General features: G+C 37.2%; 2 protein-coding genes across 9 annotated transcripts in view; one reads left to right on the top strand and one right to left on the bottom strand.

The window, feature by feature from the left end:
- Positions 1 to 9512, top strand: part of gab1 (GRB2-associated binding protein 1) — a 214673-nt gene extending 205161 nt beyond the window's left edge. For 5 of the 7 annotated variants that reach the window (XM_072256162.1, XM_072256161.1, XM_072256163.1 and 2 more), the window contains 2 exons: positions 3029 to 3154; positions 7809 to 9512. In XM_072256162.1, the coding sequence (XP_072112263.1) occupies positions 3029 to 3154; positions 7809 to 7964 (282 nt within the window). In that variant the 3' untranslated portion in view covers positions 7965 to 9512. Of the gene's footprint in view, positions 1 to 591; positions 845 to 3028; positions 3155 to 7808 lie in introns of those variants that run through there. The other 2 variants (XM_072256167.1, XM_072256166.1) reach the window with 2 other exon arrangements.
- The window catches only part of ints10 (integrator complex subunit 10), a 66181-nt gene continuing 52325 nt past the window's right edge, over positions 7804 to 21659 (bottom strand). Inside the window, exons 15-18 of one of the 2 annotated variants that reach the window (XM_072256168.1) lie at positions 18634 to 18796; positions 15550 to 15643; positions 13271 to 13342; positions 7804 to 12714 (exon numbers count right to left, since the gene is read on the bottom strand). In XM_072256168.1, the coding sequence (XP_072112269.1) occupies positions 12558 to 12714; positions 13271 to 13342; positions 15550 to 15643; positions 18634 to 18796 (486 nt within the window). In that variant the 3' untranslated portion in view covers positions 7804 to 12557. The remainder of the gene's footprint in view (positions 12715 to 13270; positions 13343 to 15549; positions 15644 to 18633; positions 18797 to 21659) is intronic. The other variant, XM_072256169.1, reaches the window with a different exon arrangement.

Genomic DNA, 21659 nt, shown 5'->3' with positions numbered 1-21659 from the left:
ATTTTCAGATTCTGCAGAAAAACTGGGACTACAGTGCTGTGGAGGTGTAGAGTGTTAGCAGTTTTTAACAATCAGAACTTGCAACAGTTAACTTAGATGATGTGCAATTTGATTCTTTTCACTAAAACCCATTAGAACAAAAATTACATACTTTCACTGGAAGGTAGGATGTTGGTTATCTGGTGTCTGCCTAAATGCTGTGTTTTTATGTAGAAGTTGTAAATCAGCTAAATAAAATCGTTGTCTAAATGACTGAATGAAATTATGTCCCAAAATACTCAGGTTGGAATAACGGATTTATTAAGACTCATTAATCTGTGGGTTTCCTTTGTTTTGGTTTTCTTTTTATGCATTTAAAAGATTTCTTTTAGGCTTTCTTCTAGATGCTGCTCACTTTTATTCTTGCTCCTTCTAGGGCTGTGAAAATCTGGTCACCTTTTCCAGAGTTCTCTACTGTTTCACTTTCTCAGATCTGTGCAATTGTGTTTCATGGCTTTTCCTTGTGTTTTTCTTTTGAAGCTTTCTGCTTGTTCTGATTTCTCCTTTTTTTAAGTTTACTATTTCCTTTCTTCCTCTTCCTTCATTTTTCAGTGAAGAATCCTTCTATTGCACTGTCCCTATTACACCCATTGAACGGGAAGTGTCAGGAAGGGAATGGACAGACGAGGTGAGGTGGTAGATATGGGGACAACTGCTTTGATATCTGTAAGAAGTTGTTTTTTTTAAAAATAACACCTTGCTGTTCATGAAAAGGTTTTGTATGTAATATTTTTGGTAAACTACTGAGCACTCAGTTAAATTCACATAGTTAATCAAAATTTTATTCATGATAATTATTATAATGACTTGTTAACTCTAATGCACCAACCACTTCTCAACCAGGAAATTAAAAGTGATAATTTCATAACTGCAACATAGGTCTGACTCTTCTAGGACAAGTTCTAGAAGAGTCTTTCTGTTTTAAAGGAATCTTTACCTAACAATTTCATGGGTTAATTTAAGGTAGGGGATAGAATACAAACCTTGAGTGACATCCTGGAATTAACCTAAGGGGATGATCAAAGAGGAGATAAGAGAGTTTAAAATAATAGCATCAATACTTTAGGTGATGGCTTATATTAAGATGTGTTCTGTGATATTTGGATTCATGCCATTTTGGAATTAATCGTGATGTCACCCTCACTACCGTATCTACCTGTGCTGCCATTTTCAGGGATCTCTGGACATGTACCAAGGCCCCTTTGTTTCTCCATACTCCTTGGGACCCTACCATTTATTGTATATGAACTACTATGATTAACCTCTCCCACACCACACACCAATCGGGATTAAATTCCACTGCTGTTGTCCTGCCCAATTTACCTGATCAATAGCACTGTGTAGCCTGATAGTCATTCTTACTATCAACAGAACTGCTATTTTTTATATAATCTGTAAAGTTAATCATCATACCACCTATGTTAATTGACATCAAAGTTGTTAATGAACATAAACTGTAAAGGTCCCCGTGATGCACCATTGGTCCTCCAATCACAAAAGTCATCCTCCACCATCACCGTGTTTAGTTACCAAGCCAATTCAGAATGCAATTTGCCCTGCTCTCATAGGCTGTAATGTTTTGAACCAGCCTTTCATATAGGACCTTGCCAAACCTCTTACTGAAGTCAATCAACCACTCTGCCCTCATCAATCTATTTAAAATCTCTTCAAAAACTCAATTAAAATGATCAGAGTTTCTCCCTCCAGCAAATTTGAGCAAACTATCACTAATCTGTCCCTGCTTGTAGATGTAGGTTAATCATGTCCCTTAGAAATGTTTCCAATAATTTCCCACCAGTGATATCAGATTAACTGGTGCATAATTAGCTGGTTTGCCTTTGCTGCCCTTCCTTGGATAAATACAATTGGCACCTTCTCTATGACCAATAAGATTTAAATATCTCCAGGGCCCCAACGATTTCCCCAATACCACCTCTCCTCCCCACCTTGACTCCCATAGCAGCCAGGGAGCATAGAGCATAAAGCATAGGGGGCTTATTAATCATTATGTCTACTACAATATCTTGTACCTCCCGCTAGTTTCATCTTAATATGCTCTAGAATTTTGCTGTCCCATCAGAAATCTCCACATCAATGTCTGTCATGGTGAATACAAATAAAAAGTGTTCTCTGGCTTCATGCACAGATTGCTTTGGGGTTGTCCTTCATTTCATCTGCCAGTAATATTTAATGTCTCAATTTCTTTTTTAAACATCTCTCTCTACTCCTGAAAGGCCTCCCTTCCTTTCAGTGCTCTGCTCCTGGCAATGCTTTCTTCCCTTTACTTGTTAAACTAACTATATCCATGACATCTAGGATTTGCAGCGCTTGCTATCCTTACTCATAACCCTTCTGGGAACACGTTGGCCTCGCATTCCAGGTTTAATGGACAGTAGCGGTCAGAGTACTCAGCACCATATTCATGGTGTATCTTTTTCCAGATTTCTTTTTATGTCAGAAGCAACTGTTCTGAATTTAAACACTATAACAATAACATGACGAACATGGTCTGTGCAGCCATATTCTACTACTTAGTATCCTATACACATGAAACCCAATTGTCCACTTAAATTTGCCTTAATTGAATGATCTTTTCTGTCTATCATGTGCTAAAGGATACATTGCTCAAATAAAAACAGCTTCACTCGCTCACAGAATACTTGACCAATGCTCACTACATGTTGCTTTCAGAAGTACCTGTTTGTTGATGACCATATCTTCTTGCTATCAATTGCTTATCTGTGTATCCCTTCAATAATGCTGCAAACAGGATACCTGGAATACTATTTGGATGAACACAGCTGTATAAATATTTTAAAAATATTATTTAAACTGAATGTTATATGAATATTTAATAGTCTAGATGCATTATCAATTATATAATATTTTTTTAAAATACCTTTTTGGTAGCTTTGTAATATGTTGCTTGTGAGGAATGGCCAAGTGTTCACATGATAATGTTGGATTTATTCCAATCTATTTTGTGCAGAGCATAAAAGGAGTACTGCAGTGTTGTGATGGGGGAAGTAGTTTAACAAGATCTAAAGGCGACAGACAACAAGTTGAGTATTTAGACTTGGATCTGGACTCTGGAAAATCAACACCACCACGGAAGGTACAGATCTTTAAAATTTTAAATTCAATCTGTATAGAGTTTGAGATATTTTGCCCTTGAGTCTGCTGTCAGTTGTGTTAAAAGGCAGTTAAACACAATCATTATACTTATACATTTTTTTCAATGAACTCTGTAGAAATTGATTTAGGAACCAATCGTAATGGAATTCAATGCTTTTTAACCTTAACTCCATCTGGAGATGAAGCAATGCTTGGTTCCTTAAGGAACTCGGGCTCAGAGCTGATGACCTGCAATCTGATGCTTTGGAGAGGGGGAGACTCACCCGGACACTATTTCAGGAGGCAGTCACACCCATTAGATTAATTGCTTCAAATTTGATTCGTGGCTATGGACAAAAGGGTGTAAGTGCAAGTAAGGCAGGTAGAGTGGTCCAAGAGGTAGTGCTGGAAGAGCCTCACTGCTTGAGCTTGCCCAACAGGTTTGAAATTGTTGCTCCCTGTGAAGCTGAGAGTGGGGCCTATAGTAAAGATGAACAACTGAACCATGCCACTGTGGTTCAGGAGGAGAAGAGATGAGAAACGTAGTTGAAACTGGGGATAGTATAGTAAGGGCAATAGACATGATACTCTGACAAACAGATCTAAAGTCCCAAAGGTTGTGCTCTCTGCCTGGTGGCCAGGTTCAGGATATCTGATCTGCCCTGCAGAGGAATTTGACGCAGGAGGGAAAAGATCAAGTTGTTACGGTCCATGTGGGTACCTACAACATAGAAACAAGGGAAATGGTTCTGCTAAGGAAATATGAGGAGCTGCTGACTAAACTAAAGCGCTGAACCAAAAAAGGTAATTATCTCTGGATTGCAATTTGGCATAAGGTTAATAAGGTCAGAGCTAACTGCATGGCTCAAAGATTGGTGTGGGAGAAGTGTACTTGAATTTTTGGCACCAGTATTGAGGCAGGGGGAATTGCTCTGATGGGACGAGCTTCACCTGAACCACACTGGGACCAGGGTCCTGGAAAATCTGCTAAGGCTGTTGTTAAGATTTAAAACTAAATAGTAGGAAAAGTGAAGATAAAGTAAAAGGGAAGGAGAGTACAGGAGAAGCTAGAAAGTCTCCAGAAAAAAATAAAAAGATCACAGCTGGGAGCTCAACATCCAAGGATACACCTTGTATCAAAATGACAGTGGGCAGAGAGGGTGGGGTGGCTTTGCTGGTAAAAAAAAAAAAAATAAAATCAGATTCTTACAAAGAACTGACATAAGACAAAAGATGTAGAGTACTTGTGGGTAGATTTTTTTTAAAAACTGCAAGGATATATGACCCTTATGAGAGTTGTATACAGACCACGGAACAGTAGCCAAGTTATTGAGAAATAACAAATGGCATGTAAAAAGGGCAATGTTATGATGGTTTTCAATATGCAGGTAGCTTGGGAAAACCAGGTTGGAGCTGGGTTTCAAGAGAAGGGATTTGTAGAATGTCTATGAGATGCCATTTTAGAGCAGCTTGTGGTCAAGCCCACTAAGGAAAAGGTAATTCTGGATTGGATGTTGTGTAATGAACTAGATTTGATTTGTGAACTTAAGGTAAAGGAACCCTTAGGAGACAGTGATCCTAATAGAATTAACCCTGCAGTTTGAGAGGCAGGAACTAAAATTGGATGTATTCACAGTAATTATCAAAGTACATATACAACCCCGATATTCGTTTCCTTGCAAGCATACTCAATAAATCCAATAACCACAATAGGATGAAAACCCACACTAGGCAACTACAGAGACATAAGCAAGGAGCTGGCCATAGTTGATTGGAAGGGGACACAAGCAGGGATGATGGTAAAACAGCAAAGGCAGGAATTTCTGGGAGTAATTCATAAGACGCAGGATTGGTTCATCCCAAAGAAGAAATAGCATTCTAAAGGGAGGAGGAGGCAACCGTGCGGACGGTGGAAGTATAAGAGCAAAAGAGAAGACATATAGTACAGCAAAAACTAGTTGGGAGCTGGAGGATTGGGAAGCTTTTAAAAAATCAACAGAAGGCAGCTTAGAAAACAATAAGGAGAGAAAAGATGAAACATTAATGTAAACTAGCTAATAGTGTAAAAGGATACCAGTATATTTCAGGTATATAAAGTGTAAGAGAAGCAAGAGTGGACAATGGACTGCTGGAAAATGATACTGGAGAGGTAGTATAGGTGGACACAGAAATGGCAGATGAACTGAATAAACTATTTTGTATTGTCTTCACTGTGGAAGACACCAGCAGCATGCCACAAATTCAAGAATGCCAGGGTCAAAACCAAGTGTAGTTGATACTACTATGGAAAAGGTTCCTGGGAAGCTAAAAAGTCTAAGATGGATAAATCATCTGGACTAGATAGAATACATTCAAGGAATCTTAAAGCGGTAGCTGAAGAAATTGTGGTAGTATTAATGGTGACATTTCAATAATTATTAGTTTCTGGAATGGTTCCAGATGACTGGAAATTTGTGAATGTCAGTCCACTTGAGGGAGGGAGGCAAAATATGAGAAACTATAGACCAGTTGACTTCAATGGTTGGCAAGATATTAGAATCCATTATTAAGGAAGAGGTTGCAGTATACTTGGAGGCACATGATAAAATGGGCCAGAGTTGGCAGGGGAAATCTTGCCTTGGCAAATCTGTTGGAATTCTTTGATGAAATAACAAGTACAATAAACAAAGGAGAGTCAGTGGATGTTGTTCGGATTTTCATAAGGCCTTTGACAAGATTTCACGTATGAGGCTGCTTAACAAGATAACCCATGGTATTACAGGAAAGATACTAGCATAGACAGAAGATTGGCTGCCTGGCAGAATAGAAAGAGTGGGGTGGGTAAGGGGGGCCTTTCTCTGGCTGGCTGCTAGTGACTTAGTGGTGTTCCACAAGGGTCAGGGTTGGGTCCGCTACTTTTCACATTTATGTTAATGATCTGGATGATGAAATTGATGGTTTTGTGGCCAAATTTGCAGTTGATACAAAGATAAGTGGAGGGTCAGGTAGTGTTGAGGAAACAAGGAGTTTTCAGGACTTGAGACAGATTAGGAGAATGGATAAAGGAATGGCAGATGGAATGCAGTGTAGGTAACTGTATGGTCATGTACTATGGTAGGAATAAAGGCGTAGGCTATTTTCTAAATGGGGAGAGAATTCTGAAATTGGAAGTGCAAAGGGACTTGGAGTCTTAGTGTAGGATACTCTCAAGGTCAACTTGCAAGTTGAGTCAGTAGTAAGGAAGGCAAATGCAGTGTGAGCATTCATTTTAAGAGGACAAAATATAAAAGCAGGACTTTATAAGGCATTGTTCAGACCACATTTGAGCAGTTTCGGGCCCCAAATCTAAGAAAGGATATGCTGAAGTTGGACAGGGTCCAGAGGTTTACAAGAATTATCCCAGGAATAAACGGGTTAACATATGAGGAGTGTACGATGACTCTGTGCCTGCACTTGCTGAAGTTTAGAAGAATGAAGGGTCTCATTGAAAGCTACTCTATATTGAAAGGCCTAGAAAGAGTGGATATGCAGAGGATGTTTACAATAATGAGTGTCTCAGACCAGACAGCACAGCCTCAGAATATAAGAACACCCTTTTAGAAAAGTGACGACAAGAATTTCTTTAGCCAGAGGGTGGTGAATTTGTGGAATTCATTGCCACAGACAGCTGTGGAGGCAAAGTTATCCAAAGCCAATGTTGATAGGTACTTAATTCGTAAGGGCATCAAAGGTTATGGGGAGAGGGTAGGAGAATGGGGCTGAGAGGGAAAATATATCAGATTAATGATAGAGCAGATTCAATGGTCCAAATGGCCTAATTCTGCTCTTTGGTTCTTAAATCGTTAAAACCTTATCTTAATAGAACCAATCTGTTTGAACTTTTACTCCATCTGGAGATGAAGCATTGTATTACAGGCTTACAAATTTGTCTGCATCATTTTTGTATTTAACAACCTCAAACACTTTTAAACTGTGACAAAATTTGTTAACAGTTTTAAAACAGTGATGGCAGGCTCCTTTGGAAACATTAATATTTCAGGAAGAGGGTACATGTGTTTGCTATACAAACTAAATCGAGTGCATGCATCCCTATCACAGTCTAGGTTTAGCTCAGAATCCTTGTCTCAAGATCCTTGCTGTCTCCTCTGAAAGGCATCACTTATGACACTCTGCGTATTGCTCTACTGGCATAGTGGGGTTATATAAACTTCATATTTTTTTGATCAGTGACATTTTTTATTTCATTCTCTTTGAGAGAACAGCTCCAATCTTGATTTAGACCAATCTGGTTGAAAATCTATTAGAAACTAATTTTGAATATTACATTATATTGGCATCATTTGGGTGAGCTAAATGCCAAAGCACCACTTAAGAGTTAACAGATATTTTTCTGCCAAGAGGTTCATCTTTATTAACAACTAGTTAGTGGTATTTTGTGCTATTTTTGGGTACTATCTAGATTAATTTCTTGACCATAATTGTTTATAAGGCCAGTCCTCATTGTTTGAATTGAATGCTTATTGCATAAAATATGGGATTTCACATCTAATAATGTAGGTTCAGAGGTCCCAAAAAATGTGATACAATGTTGGCACTCAGTTAATAACAGCCTTGGCTTAAAATAAGAACTGGATAACACTGAATTCTTTACAAATTATTTTCTTTGTTAATTTCAGAAAAGCAATGGTACAGGTACAGTAGCAGCAGATGAAAAAGTAGACTATGTATTGGTGGACCAAGAACGAACACTCGCACTGAAGAATACCAGAAAAGCATGGACCGATGAAAGACAATCTACTGAGTCAGAAACTCCAATTAAAAGTGCAAAGTGACTTGATGGTGTCGTTTAACTGAACCATAATACCTTTTTGAGATGCCGCCTTATTCCTGCCACTAATGGCATTCTAGCCAGCATGCTCTACCTTGAATGAGCCATCGATCAATTTATGAAGTGACTTGAAACTTTGCATACAACAGTATATATGAGGAAAAATGGGAAATTATTGGAGTCAGGTTAATAGCTGTAATTAAGTGCATGCTGTCATGCTTTGCGAAGGCTACCATTGATGCTGTACATTAGTTTCAAGCATTCAAATAGGTTAATACAGTCTTTAAATGCCAATTAGAATTGTTACTTTGGTACAAGGTGAAGCTATTAATTACTGCAGGAAATTGGTTTCAGAAGTTGATACCTTGTATAGAAAATAACTTCACTTTTAATTCTAGTCTGAATCATGGAAATATCCAGTCTGTAAAGTATGTTTTAGTTAAACTAATTTTCTAATTTTTTAATTAAGTCCAGGTTATTTAAGCTACAGTTAGTTGAGGCATTTTTGACACTTTATACACTTAACAGTGGTAGTTACAAATAATTACAAACAGATTGTTAAACATCTCTATTGCAACATTGCTGGCAGTGGCCTTCAGATCGCCATGATCAATAATTATCAACAAATAAGAACCAGAATCCCACATTCCTTGCCAGTATTGAACAGAAAGGCCAATGACTTATTCTGCAGTGTGTTTACCAAAATGACTACCACGGAGGAAGAAGCGTGCACTACATGTATTTGACACTTGTTGAGTTGGTAACTCTGGAAAGTTGAGACTTTAATTCTCTGTGGTTTACAGATATAGATTTAAAATTGAACATTGCAGAATGCAGATTCTGCAGGGTGGAGTCTTGCATTCCTTGTCACTGATCCAGAGTGAAATTAATTTGGTGTTACCGTGGTAGCCAGATGGCTCAATTTTTAAACTGAAGTGGTATTTCTTGCCATAATTAGGACATACTTTTATCCAAATATCTTGTTGCAAAATATGTTCAATTTCAGTCGTGTTTGCAAAAAAATGTAAATTTTTTACTACTTTCAGTAGTAAAATCTACTTGAAGTTTTGGATGGTTACTTTTTTTTGCATTTTGACATTTTCGCAGTTGAGTACATTTAAGTCATCTGTTTATAATAGAGCTAAGTTATGTCAAACATCCATCTTTAAAAGCTACCTACATTTCAACAACATAACCACCACCTTATCTCGGGAATGTGATAATTATATTGTATATAACTTTTTCAGATCACTTATAAAGTGCTTACAAACTGTAAATGTACTAAAATTACTAACATTTGTATTTACAAAATTTGTCTATATGCATAAAAATGTTGGAGTCCCGCAAAGATTTTATCATTAAACCTTGAATTACTATGTGTATGTTTCTAGTTTTCCAGCTCACAGGCCTTGTATCTAAAATAAATACCTTGCCTTTCTTGTACTGTAAATTACACATAGCAATTGTTACTCAGTAATAAAATAGTAATATTACTTGTATTTTAATGAGTTATCAATGTCAATGTAAAAATAAAATTAAATCAGTTACATTATTCCACAAGATTTATGAGCCTATATTTCCTAATAATTTCTACCAACATCTAAGGAACTGAAATTTATTATACACCTTGCAGCAACTGAAAAGGGCAGTTCTTGTTTGACTAACCATATTTTTTGCAAGTAAAAAACCGTATAAATAAGACTAATGTTGGAAGCTTTTTTAGAAAGCTCTTCCAAAAGGTACTCCACAGCAATAATATTGGATAACGTAGAGCTGGAGAGAAATTAGCAGAATGAACTGCCTGACAACAGTAGATAAAGACTGGGAGTAAAAAGAAGCTATTTACAGAGAAAGAAAATGAGTAGTGGTGTTTCATAAGAAGTGAGGCTGTTTACTGTGTACATTAACACTTCACAATTTGGAATTAAAATCACTCTAAATTTGCTCCTCATTCCTAATGAAAGACAGTAATCAATAGTAAGGGGGAACTAAAGAAGTAATGAATTTTTAGAATGGGTTCAACAAATCTAAGATGGTAATCTTTAGTAGATAGAACAGTGGGTAATTATTACATTAAAAGTTTCTATTTAGGAGAGGAAGAAAGAGATCTCCAAGAGAAATAAGCTACCTTCACCCAGAAAGAAAATTATGCAGGGTATTATGCAAATAGTATTAATAACAATTTGAAATAGTTTAAATATAGTCACATTTATCAGATGTTAAATATAGAGAATGAAGATGGTGAATTATTGTTAGTAAACTGAGTAATATATGGACTAGTTTTCTTGGATTCTAAACCAGTTATAGTTGTGTGGAATTACTATATATTGCAATTACTATATTATTGCACTACTTAGTGTTTGCATTTCTTGAGTCTAGCAATAGTAGTGTAATTTGGTCAGTGGGCTCTGCTGCAATACTTGGTTTGATCCAAACCACAACTGTTGGGCTGAGTTATCGCCGAGAAGCCAAAGTGCTGATGGACTGCAGAGAGGCTGGAAACTTTTTATAACAAGCCCACTAAGGACATGGCAGCTCAATCCAGGTATGTAAATATTGGGTTCTGTGCAATGAATCAGCTTGAAAGTTGCACCAGTTATGACACCTATTACAGCAGCCTAAAGTAGTACAATGATATTGTGCAAAACCTACAGTTCATGAACTGAAACTGGTGAATATAAGTACTCTCCCTTTAAATCAGAGACTTAAATGAGTTTTCCCCAGTTGTGTCTGTGATAGTGTGAACCATATGTTTCCATGATTTCTAGTAATAGGGGATATATGGCAAAGTACTGAATGAAAGTTGCCAGCATACAAATACTTGTTCTACCATTTGTGATCCACATGCTACTTTTCCTGTCATCCATGATTTATTTGCTGATGAGAAGGAACAGCTAAGGGTTTTAGAATTGCACAGCATAACGGCCCTTCAGACCAACTTGTCTAAAGTAACTGGGATGGCTGCCTGTTTGTTTGAATCCTGCTGGCCTCTGTCAGTGCCATGTACCTCCGTGCCTTGCTCATTCAAGTACCTATTCAGATGCCTCTTAAATGTTGTCACTGTTTCTTCCACCTCCACCTTCTGTGGCAGCTTATTCCAGATATCAATCATCCTTCGTGTGAAAACTTATCCCTCAGAGGCCTTTAAACAACATCCTCCCTCTCATCTTAAATCGACATTCTCTAGTTTTAGATACTTCTGCTATAGAAAACAGACACTACCTACCCTATCGATGCCTCTTGTAACTTTATATACCCCTTTCACATCACCTTTCAGATTCCGCACCTCCTTAAGCTCAAGCTCTTCAATCCAGGCAAAAACTCTGACCCTTTTCTGCACCCTCCCCAACTTAATCACAGCCCTCGTTGCAGTGAATAACTGAAAGAACATCAAGACTGCCATGTGTATGCAGAACTACGGAAGTTGCTAACGTAAACATTGTGGAAATTTCTTACATTTCACCACAATTATTATTGTTTTATAATTTACTAAGATATATAGAAAAGTATTGCTTCTGGATGGAAAGGTGATTGTTAATATGCAATTTTTTTTTCAACTTTACACATATTCAAAGTGTTTAAACCTTAGATGTTACATAATTTTTTTTTAATTGTCATAGTAAAAAAAAGTAAGCAAGTGTTCTGAATGAGGTGACTATGATCCCAATTTCAGCAAACCAACAAAAGGCAATATTTTCAAAAAGATTTTCATAAAAACTAATGTTTTCTATAAAACTGTACATGAATGCTACAAAAAAGATCTTAAGGTGATTAGATTTACACTCCCTTCAACTAACAATGTTTCTTGTACATGAATCCACACAAAACAGTTAATTAGTCTCTAAAATAATTTCGTTTTTGCACTTTAAATTCACATAACAAGCCACTGTTCTACTGAGCATCCAGCTTCAGCAGTTAAGGCAGTTAAACAGAATATACCACACTAAACTTAATTGAATACATACAGACCTGGAAATAAAATGTAATGCTGGAGGCTTAAACCACTGGTTTAGACTTTAGACCTTATTTTCAGGTTTGGGCCTGCCAAACTGGAGTGTTCCAATTTTTCGAATAAAATTAACATTCCTTCTTCATCACAGCAAATCTTAGTTTCAATTTTTTAAATAGTTTTTTAATTGCCCTCAAAATGGTTTTTAAAATCAACACCATTTTAATTTTAGAAACTTGCTTCAAGAGGTTACAACAGTTACATATTCTGATGACATTTTGGTCAAATACATACCTGTCTTATGCCTCTGGGCCTAGCTTAAGGTAGATCACTAAAGATTTGAACCTGTAATTTCAATGTATATTACTTCAATTGACTGCCACAACTTGACATTCCAATGCAACAAATACAGATCAGTGGAGTTGAGTACACTCTACTGAGGATGGAACAAGGCTAAAATAAATTCTTTAAAACTAATAGCCGGAAATCTTCCTTTACATTAGTGCGTTAGAAGTAAAATGTTCTTTCCAGCATTTGCTTGAGTCCTGATCAGATGGATAAACTAGTATCTAATTCTGTAAGTTGATTCATGCACAAGACAGATTGATATAACCGTCCATATATCCTAAAAGAGTTTGATTTTACTCCTCACATCAAGGTTTGGAGTAATATGATCTTCTCAGAAATACAAAATCTATGTAACACAGCCATCAGGTTTTCTCCACAGCGAGAAACCTGTCGCTCCATTGCTAGCCGGAAATCTTCCTTTACTCCCTTTGTAATACCTCGGGTTATCGTATGATGTCTGAAAAACAAATGAAATAATTAAATTATCAGTCTACATTCCTGTTAGATATGGATGACTTCTAATGCATTACTATACCATCATAAGATTTTAGCTTCTAAAAGTTAACAATGAAATTTGATGAGGTATAAATATATAATTAATGTGTATACTGAATGGACATTTAGTATTGAATATTTGATCTTTTGTACTTAGTTGTCTGAAGAATTTTTGCACTAATGATGAAAGTTGTAAACTAGTGAATATTTAAAAGTGTTTGGAAAACAATGATTAAACAACCATTCTTTCTAACTAAAGAACAACATTTTGTTGTAACTTTGAAAAATACTCCCTTGTTGTATCCATTTTACAATACAAAATACAGTCATAAAGGTCTAAAAATTGTACGGAAAAAGTCTCATGGCAGTTGTATTTTGTGAAGTACTAAATACTAAAATGATCATTGTATGGTATGATGCTTAAATCATGGATTGGTGTAAATATAAAAAAAATCTTTAAAAACCCATGGATTAACATGGTGACAAACACAGCACATGACGAACAGGTCGTATTGTACCTGTCAGCTGTCTGACTGCTGGGCTGCAGTTTGAACTCCTGTGGAAGTACCCCCAGGGGAGGGCTAGAATTCCTTGAAAACAGTAAACATCAACAGTACGTTCAACACTCACACATTGTCACCTAATAGCACAAAACTCTACCTGTTACCAGTAGGAAAAAATAACTGGAACAGTATGAAGTGAACAGTATGTTATAAAATATAAATTCATAAGTTTAATCAAATACCTGGAATATCCAAAATGTCAACATACTGTTTAAAACACTTAGCATATATTCCAGAATCAGATATATCAATAGTTTGAAAGTACATGCACATTTGTTACTCATATATAATACAAAACACAAACTATTGTACACATTCAACATGATACCAAAACTCTGATAAACTTCTATAGATGTGTAGTGAAGAGTATATTGACTGGCTGAATCACCAACAGAAACACAAAAGCCTTTGAATGGAAAATCCTCCAAAAAGTAGTGGATATGGCACAGTACATCACAGGTAAAGCCCTCCCAACCACTGAGCACATTTACATAAAACACTGGCGTAGGAAAGCAGCATTCATCATCTGGGATCCACATCACCCAGGTCATGCTCTGTTCTCACTGCTGCCATCAGGTAAAGGTAAAGGTACAAGACCCCCCAGAACTCGCACCACCAGGTTCAAGAACAGTTACTACCCCTCAACCATTAGGTTCTTGAACAAAAGGGGATAACTACACTCAACTTAGAACTTAGTACAGCACAGGAACAGATCAATCAGACCACAATGTTGTGCTGAACCAGCTAAAAAACACCCAAACACTAATCCCTCCATCTTCCTTACATCCATCCTAACTTTACTTGCCCCTTCATTGAAATGTTCCCACAACCAATTATCTCACTATCAAAGACTATCTCATCAACTTATGTTCTCATTATTTATTTCTATTTATTTATATTTGCATTTACACTATTTGTTGTCTTCTGCACTCTGGTTGATTTTTCTATAGATCTGCTGAGTATGTCCACATGAAAATGAATCTCAGGGTTGTATATGGTGACAAACACAGTATTTACTTTGAACTTTAAACATTTTTAACCAGACCAATAGTACTGTGGAAAATTTATACAATTTTATCGTTGTGCCCATTTATGAACTGGAACAAGAATTTCTGCTTTTTCCCCACACATACGTCCCGTGATAAACACAATAAATGGTTTGTTCTAATGCTTCCTTCTGTCAAAGCCTTTCTATTGGCAATTTTCACTTAATTTGCCACCGGTACTCTTCAGTCTATTCGTGCCAACCAAATAAGCTGCCCAAATATCAAAGAAGTTAACGCAACAGAATTCAATAGAAAAATTATTTTGATGAGACAATTTTCTCCCAACCTTCAATGTTTAGAGTGATTAAAACAATTTCTCAACTGGTATGTTAATTATGGAAGTTTCTTGAACTCTGGAGTTCTTAAAAGAAAGAATATCTACTAATCTAGAAAAAAAAACAAACCTTACCTTCAATTCCAAAGTTGGTTGGACCCAGAAATCCATTTTTAGATAGATGTAGGCCAACATACACATAGACACAAACAAGGATCCTTATTTCTTAACCAAAATTCTACAGGGCCACTGGGACAATGGTGAAAAATAAAGTCCATTCCTGCCTGCCCCACCCTCATGCTGCCTAAGTGCAAAGGTATTGATGCCTAACCAAAATATGTAAAGAAACAGTAGCAGCTATCCAGTTATCTTCTCAAAACAGAAGGACATCACCTCCATCAGCTGTCCAAATAACAACTAAATCCTGGAATATTGCCCAATGATATCCAGGTATGCACTTTCATCAAATCCGTGGATGTGAAAACACATTGATAAGTTGGTGGAAACTAAGCAAGGCAAATCAAGGCCAACTATAGTGCCTGTAAAAATACACAATGTGGGATTTGCCTGCACTACAATGGTCAAGATCCCTTAAGGACACACCCAATAAATAACTTAGGGAAATATTGAGAATGCCTCTAAAATGAGAAAAAATAAATTTTAAAAATCTATTAGAAATTAACAGGGAGGGTAAAAACCAGAAAAAAATTATTCACTAATCTTTCTAGATGGTTGAAATTGCTATCAACCTTTGCATGAGTTTAATGCCTTCTTGCAATATTTTTCCTTTAGCCCAAAGATAGATTCCTTGTTACCAAGAAAACACCTCAATAGCTTTTCAAACAATGATACTGAAATTTCAATGCTTTAATGACAATGCATAGCAAAACACCACCTTTCTTCACAATACTCACTTTATTAAAAGACCTTGATTTGGCAATAGCTCAAGATGAATTTTACCACCTTCTGCAGTTCTTAGGTAAGCAAATTCTTCTAACATATCAATGTCTGTGAGTGTTTTTAAGGATAACCCCGCAGCACTCTATTAGCACATTTGTAGTAAATTTACAGAAACTTAGCACACATCTTATTGGTCTCTTATTAGAATAATTTATGTTTCATATAATACAAGCTATAAATAGTTCAACAAATTACATCAAATTATATAAAGTATACAACTCCCAAAAAGGCCACTTGGCCTAACTGCTCTGTGCTAGTGAGTTACTCCAGAGCCTTCTCCCAACTATTTCTACTACCAAATCTCATCTTTCTATTTCCAATTTGCTAACGTAGAACATAGAACAGTACAGCAAAAAACAGCCCCTTTGGCCCACAATGTTGTGCCGAACCAGCTAAAAAGTCGATCAAAAACCCCCAGAAACTAATCACTACTACCTACACCATATCCATATCTCTCCACTTTCCTTACAATCATGTGCCCATCTAAGTGTCTCTTAAAAAGGCTCTAATGTATTTGCATCTACCACCATACCAGGCAGCACAATCCCAGCACCCACCACTCTCCGAGGAAAAAACTTAAACCTCACATCCTCCTTGAACCTACCCTGTCACCTACAATGCACGAGTTGCTTGGCAGCAAGGCACATTGGGCCACAAGGGCCTGTTCTGCGTATTACCTCTAAATAAAAAATAAAATAAAAACCTAAAAGCATATACTACTAGGCTCAAGGACAGCTTCTATCCCACTGTTATAAGACTAATGAACAGCTCTCCAGTACAATAAGATGGACTCGACCTCTTAATTTACCTTGTACCATATTGTTTGCCTGCGCTTTCTCTGTAACTTCATTCTGCACTGTAACTCTTTTTTTCCTTGTACTACCATAATCTGTATGGGTGGCACGTAAAACAAAGTTTTTCACTGTGCCTTGCTGCATGTGACAATAATTCATCAATTTTACTTTACACCATATTACCCCTTATAGTTTACCTGACAGAAGGTGGTGTGAATATAAAACAAGCTGCCTAAGGAAATGGCAGAGGCGGGTACAAATAATGGATGTACATGATTAGGAAATTTAGAGAGATTGTGAGATTATGAGTCAAATGGAGGCCTAGCGCAGCTGGTCAAGTTGGTTGACTCTGGTTTCCAACATCATATTGCAGTCTTCCCATATTAGATACACCCCATATAATTTTAAAATGTTGATACTGTGTTTCTTAATCACATCAAGATTATTAACGTAAATTATAAAAAACTGTGGTTGCAGTGAATTTTGTTTAATATTGTTTTCTGTCCAAACTTGCGAAGACTGGCGTCCTAGCCGGGGGGAGTCTTGTACTCTCAGTCGCTTCACGCCACAGAAACTGGTATAAGCACTGGCCTGATGAGCCTATAAGGCTCAGGACAGGCTTTAACTTTAATCATCTACCAAAATTCTCTACATTCTATTTTTTCGAATTCATTCTGCTCATTCTCAATGTATCTTTAGTACTAATAGTACACAGCTTCAGCAACCCAGATATCCATTCAACTATCTGTCCTGACTCAACGTGCTCTAATCTCTAAAATTAGGCCCAGTAAAATTAGATACTAGCCTGCATCAAAACAAAAAAGAACTGCGTTATCAGAAAGAATAAAAAAGAAATATATAAAAGGTGAATAAATATTTGCAGAAGAGATTGGAAACACCATCAAATATAGATTAAGAATGGCTGGGAATAAAATTCAGTTTTAAAAACAATAGGTAGGTAACAAAAGCAACCCTGGACTTGTGAAAAATAAAAAAAAATAGATGAGTATAGAAGCTGTTGACACTAATGAGACTGTACAATATGTTAATCTGAGAAACTAAATTAAAATATAAAAGAGACCACATAACTAATGTAAAGCAGTAGAGACATACTGTAATACATGGGTGCTGTATCTGATGATAAAGGAACTAAAGGACTCTTACAAGCTTAAAATAGTTGCACTGGAAGACCAAAATAGTCAGACAATTTAAGATGAACAGGTGCTGGACAAATATTTTGAATATGAATATAACAAGCAGAGCCTAGAGAATGAACTCTGTAAAAACTGCTCTGTACAAATAGAGTGTAACTGATGCTGGGCAAGAAAGAAAATGATACATCTGAAGGTTTACGTCATTCTTAAGAAATATCATAAGGCAATGTTAGAACTACGGGCATCCAGTTTAAACTGAGAAGAGACAAGATTGCAGCCTGGTTCATCGGCCTGAATTGTTATAGTGTAACCAGCACAATTTGATCTATTTAAACAGCATTGAAGGAAGGTGACATTGGAGGAACAACACACACAGAAGGCTGGAGGAACTCAGCAGGCCAGGCAGCATCTATGGAAAAAATTTCTATAGATGCTGCCTGGCCTGCTGAGTTCTTCCAGTATTTTGTGTGTGTTGCTTGGATTTCCTCTTGTTTGACATTGGAGGAGTATTCTTTTATGAAAAGAACAGAAATAAATTGAGAGTTGATGACATCGACCTTGTAGTTCTATCCAAAGCAGATAATAGAGACTAAATGATCTGGTGTAAAACAAGTGAGAAAGCTTGGATACAGATTCAAAGAAGTGGCAATAGTTAAGTCATTTAAGAATTGTCTGGAAGATATGCACATTGTATTTGGAGCAATGTAGCTGAAAAACAAACAAATGTATACAATTTAGTGGGAATTGTAGCAACATCAAAAGAACTGGATTTGCTTCTGCTGCTTTAATAAGTATAGGCTTTAGAAACTCTCTGTACCTTAAAGTGTGGTGTTATTCCTTATGCCACTGACGGACCAGTTTAAGGGATTATCCTGAAGATGGCATATCTGCCCATGCAACAGGACTTCAACATTCCAAGCAACACACACAAAATGCTGGAGGAACTCAACATCCCAAGTCTTTGCACTGCAATTAGAATCTATCATATTTATTAACAAACATACTCCCACTAAGGAAATTCTCACAACAGAAAAATGCGATTAACAAACAGAATGGTACAAATGGATTTTACTATATATAAAAAGGATACTTGTGATGTAATTGAAGAAGTTTTCATACTGAAAGGAGCCTTGTTGACAGATTTTGTCAACAGCTTTGAGGAAAAGGTTCTCTCCTCGAGGCCAGTCCAGTTGTAGCAGTACAATCACATGACCTAATGCTAGATCATCTCGTATGTCTGTAAAGGCTCGCAGCTGCAAGAAAAAAACTACTTGTCAAATCTTCCTGAAACATTAAATAGCTTGAAAGAATAAGAATCAGAAAATAACGCATTTGCATCCTATCCTACTTTCAGCATACAATAAGCTTGTATTTGGCATTCTTAAACATTTGGCATTAAACATTTGAATGCAGATACCTGTTCTTATTTAGCTAAGATACTGCCGGTGAACCACATCAACTTGTTGTGGGCTGCTTACAAAACTTCTAAATATACCTCTTCTGAATTACACCAATTGCAATTTGCAGCCTGTAATTTCACTTTAAGCAATATACTTTTGAACTGTCTTAACGAATTAGCGATTTCACAATCTTCTGAAGGACTTGATCTGCAAAAAGTGCATCCCACTGAAGCTTCAGACACTTTGCGTTAAGTAGTTGGAGCTGGAACTGGATGAACTCCAGATTATCTGGGAGGCTGAGGGGGTGACAGGACATACACAGAGGTAGTTACACCCAAGGTGCAGGACACAGAAAACTGGGGACTTCCGGGTCATCAAGGGAATGGCAGCGTAAGGAAAAGGTCTCTCGACAAAAAAGGTAAACTGCCCCATAATCGAATTTAGACAAATATTTAATATTGCATAACTATATTAATAAAAGGGGCAAGGATGATGTCTAAGAACAAGATTAAAAAGTCCGCTCCGAAGGCTGATAAACATAAAGAGATGCAGCAAGGCGACGGGCCTAGCTCCCCCACGGCAAGCCAGGATGGAGATAATGAGGGGGAATCGGTGACTCTGTCCTTGATTCTCGGAGAGATTCGCGAGTTCCGACAAGATAACAGCAAACAGCTGGAAGATATTAAAGGAGAAATAGTAAAAACTAACTCGCGGATAGATGAAGCCGAAGCGAGGATTGTTGGAATTGAAGAGAAGCTACAAAACGCAGAGGAGGTGATAGCAGAAATGCTGAAGCTGCAAGACCAGCTCCAGTGGAAACTAATAGATCAAGAAGGCCGCTCGAGAAGGGAAAATGTGAGGATTTACGGAGTTCCCGAAGGAACTGAAGGTAAACCCAGATTGATGATTCCCTTCATGGAGAAGCTACTTAGAGAGAACCTTGATATACCGGCCACAAAAGACCTACAGATAGAAAGAGCTCACCGCGCGTTGGCACCACAGCCTCCAGCAGGCGCCCAGCCCAGATCGATTCTGGTCAGATTTCTCAGTTACAGAACGAAGGAAGAGGTGCTTAAAAGGGTATGGCGAAAGAAAGGTTTCATGTGGAAAAACTGTAAAATCAGTTTAGACCACGACTACGCACCGGGGATTCTTGCCATACGGAAGGAATATACGGAAACACGGAGAGTCCTGAAGGAAAACAACATCAGATTCCAGACCCTGTATCCAGCTTGGCTGAGAGTCTTTTACGACAAAGGGACAAAAACTTACGCTACGGTGGAGGAGGCAACATTGGACCTGGCGAACCGGGGACTACCTATTAAAGTTATCACCCAACCGGAGTCGCTACTGGAGAGGATTCGGCAGAAGTCGTGGCAGTTAGTGCGGCGAGGATGCTCCACACGAACCAGAGTGTCAAACTACAAGGAAAAGCTGCAAATATTCAGACGCGAATGTACAGAGAACACAGATTAATTAAGAGAAATGACTGAAAAGAGTAAATCAGACTTAAAGGTAAAATGAAAACTGGTAACTGAAAATAAACTAAACGGAATAACTTGAATGATAGCGATATGGTCGAGACATAAATAGGAGAAAATTCTCTATGATTATTCAAACTGCTGAGGGCCCTCTAACACAGGGTGAAGATAGAGGTTATCCCTCTGAACTGAGGCGGGTCGGTGCTCAGGCCTCACTGTGGGAAGTCGGAAAAAATTTTCAAATGTTGGACGTTCAAAAATGTCTAGGGTGTGGTTATATGTCTTGGTTTACTGTTGAGAAGGGATTGCTTACTGTTTGGTTAGAAAAGGAGAGTGTTTTTTTTTCTACTAGAGAAAAATGCAAACTGAATTGGTAAAAATAATTTCCTATAATGTTAATGGGGTTTTGAATCCAATTAAAAGAAATAAGATTATGTCTAAATTGAAAAAAGAGGGGGCACAAATAGCTTTCCTCCAGGAAACACATATGAGCCAATCTGAACATGGAAAATTAAAAAGAATGGGCTTTAAGCATGTATTTTATTCATCATATAAATTGAGTCACAAAAGAGGGGTAGCTACTTTAATATCAAGTACTCTTAATTATGAACATATTTCAGAGACTAGAGACAAAGAAGGACAGTTCGTAAAAATCACAGGAAGAATAGAAGGTACAGAAATAACATTGCTGAATGTTTATGCTCCTCCAGGTTGTGAATGGTCATTTTATAGACACATTTTTGACCTAATGGTCAGTTCTCAAGGGGTAGTAATTAGTGCAGGGGATTTTAATATTAGATTAAATCCTATATTAGATTCTTCAAGAATAGTTACTCAGAATAAACCTCTGACTCAGAAAGTGAATTCATTGATGGAAGAGTTGGGAATTATAGATGTCTGGAGGGAATTACACCCTACTAGTAAAGATTATACATGTTACTCTTTCCCTCATTCAGCCTATTCAAGGATAGACTATTTCTTTATCTTTAATACAGATAGACTCAGGATAAAAAACTGTAATATTGCAACAATTGATCTGTCGGATCATAGCCCAGTCTCTATGTCTCTAATCCTGGAAAGGAAAATGAGGAAAACACTATGGAGGCTAAACTCACATATGTACTCAATAACCCGAAAGTAATGGAGAGATTAAGGGGAGAAATCAAAGAATATCTAGACCTTAATGACACGGGAGAAACATCACCAGTGATCTTATGGGATACATTGAAAGCTGT

Source organism: Mobula birostris, chromosome 4, assembly GCF_030028105.1.
Source record: "Mobula birostris isolate sMobBir1 chromosome 4, sMobBir1.hap1, whole genome shotgun sequence".
Lineage (NCBI taxonomy): Eukaryota > Metazoa > Chordata > Chondrichthyes > Myliobatiformes > Myliobatidae > Mobula > Mobula birostris.
Note: the sequence above shows the minus strand (reverse complement) of the source record. Positions and strands in the feature narration are given on the sequence as shown.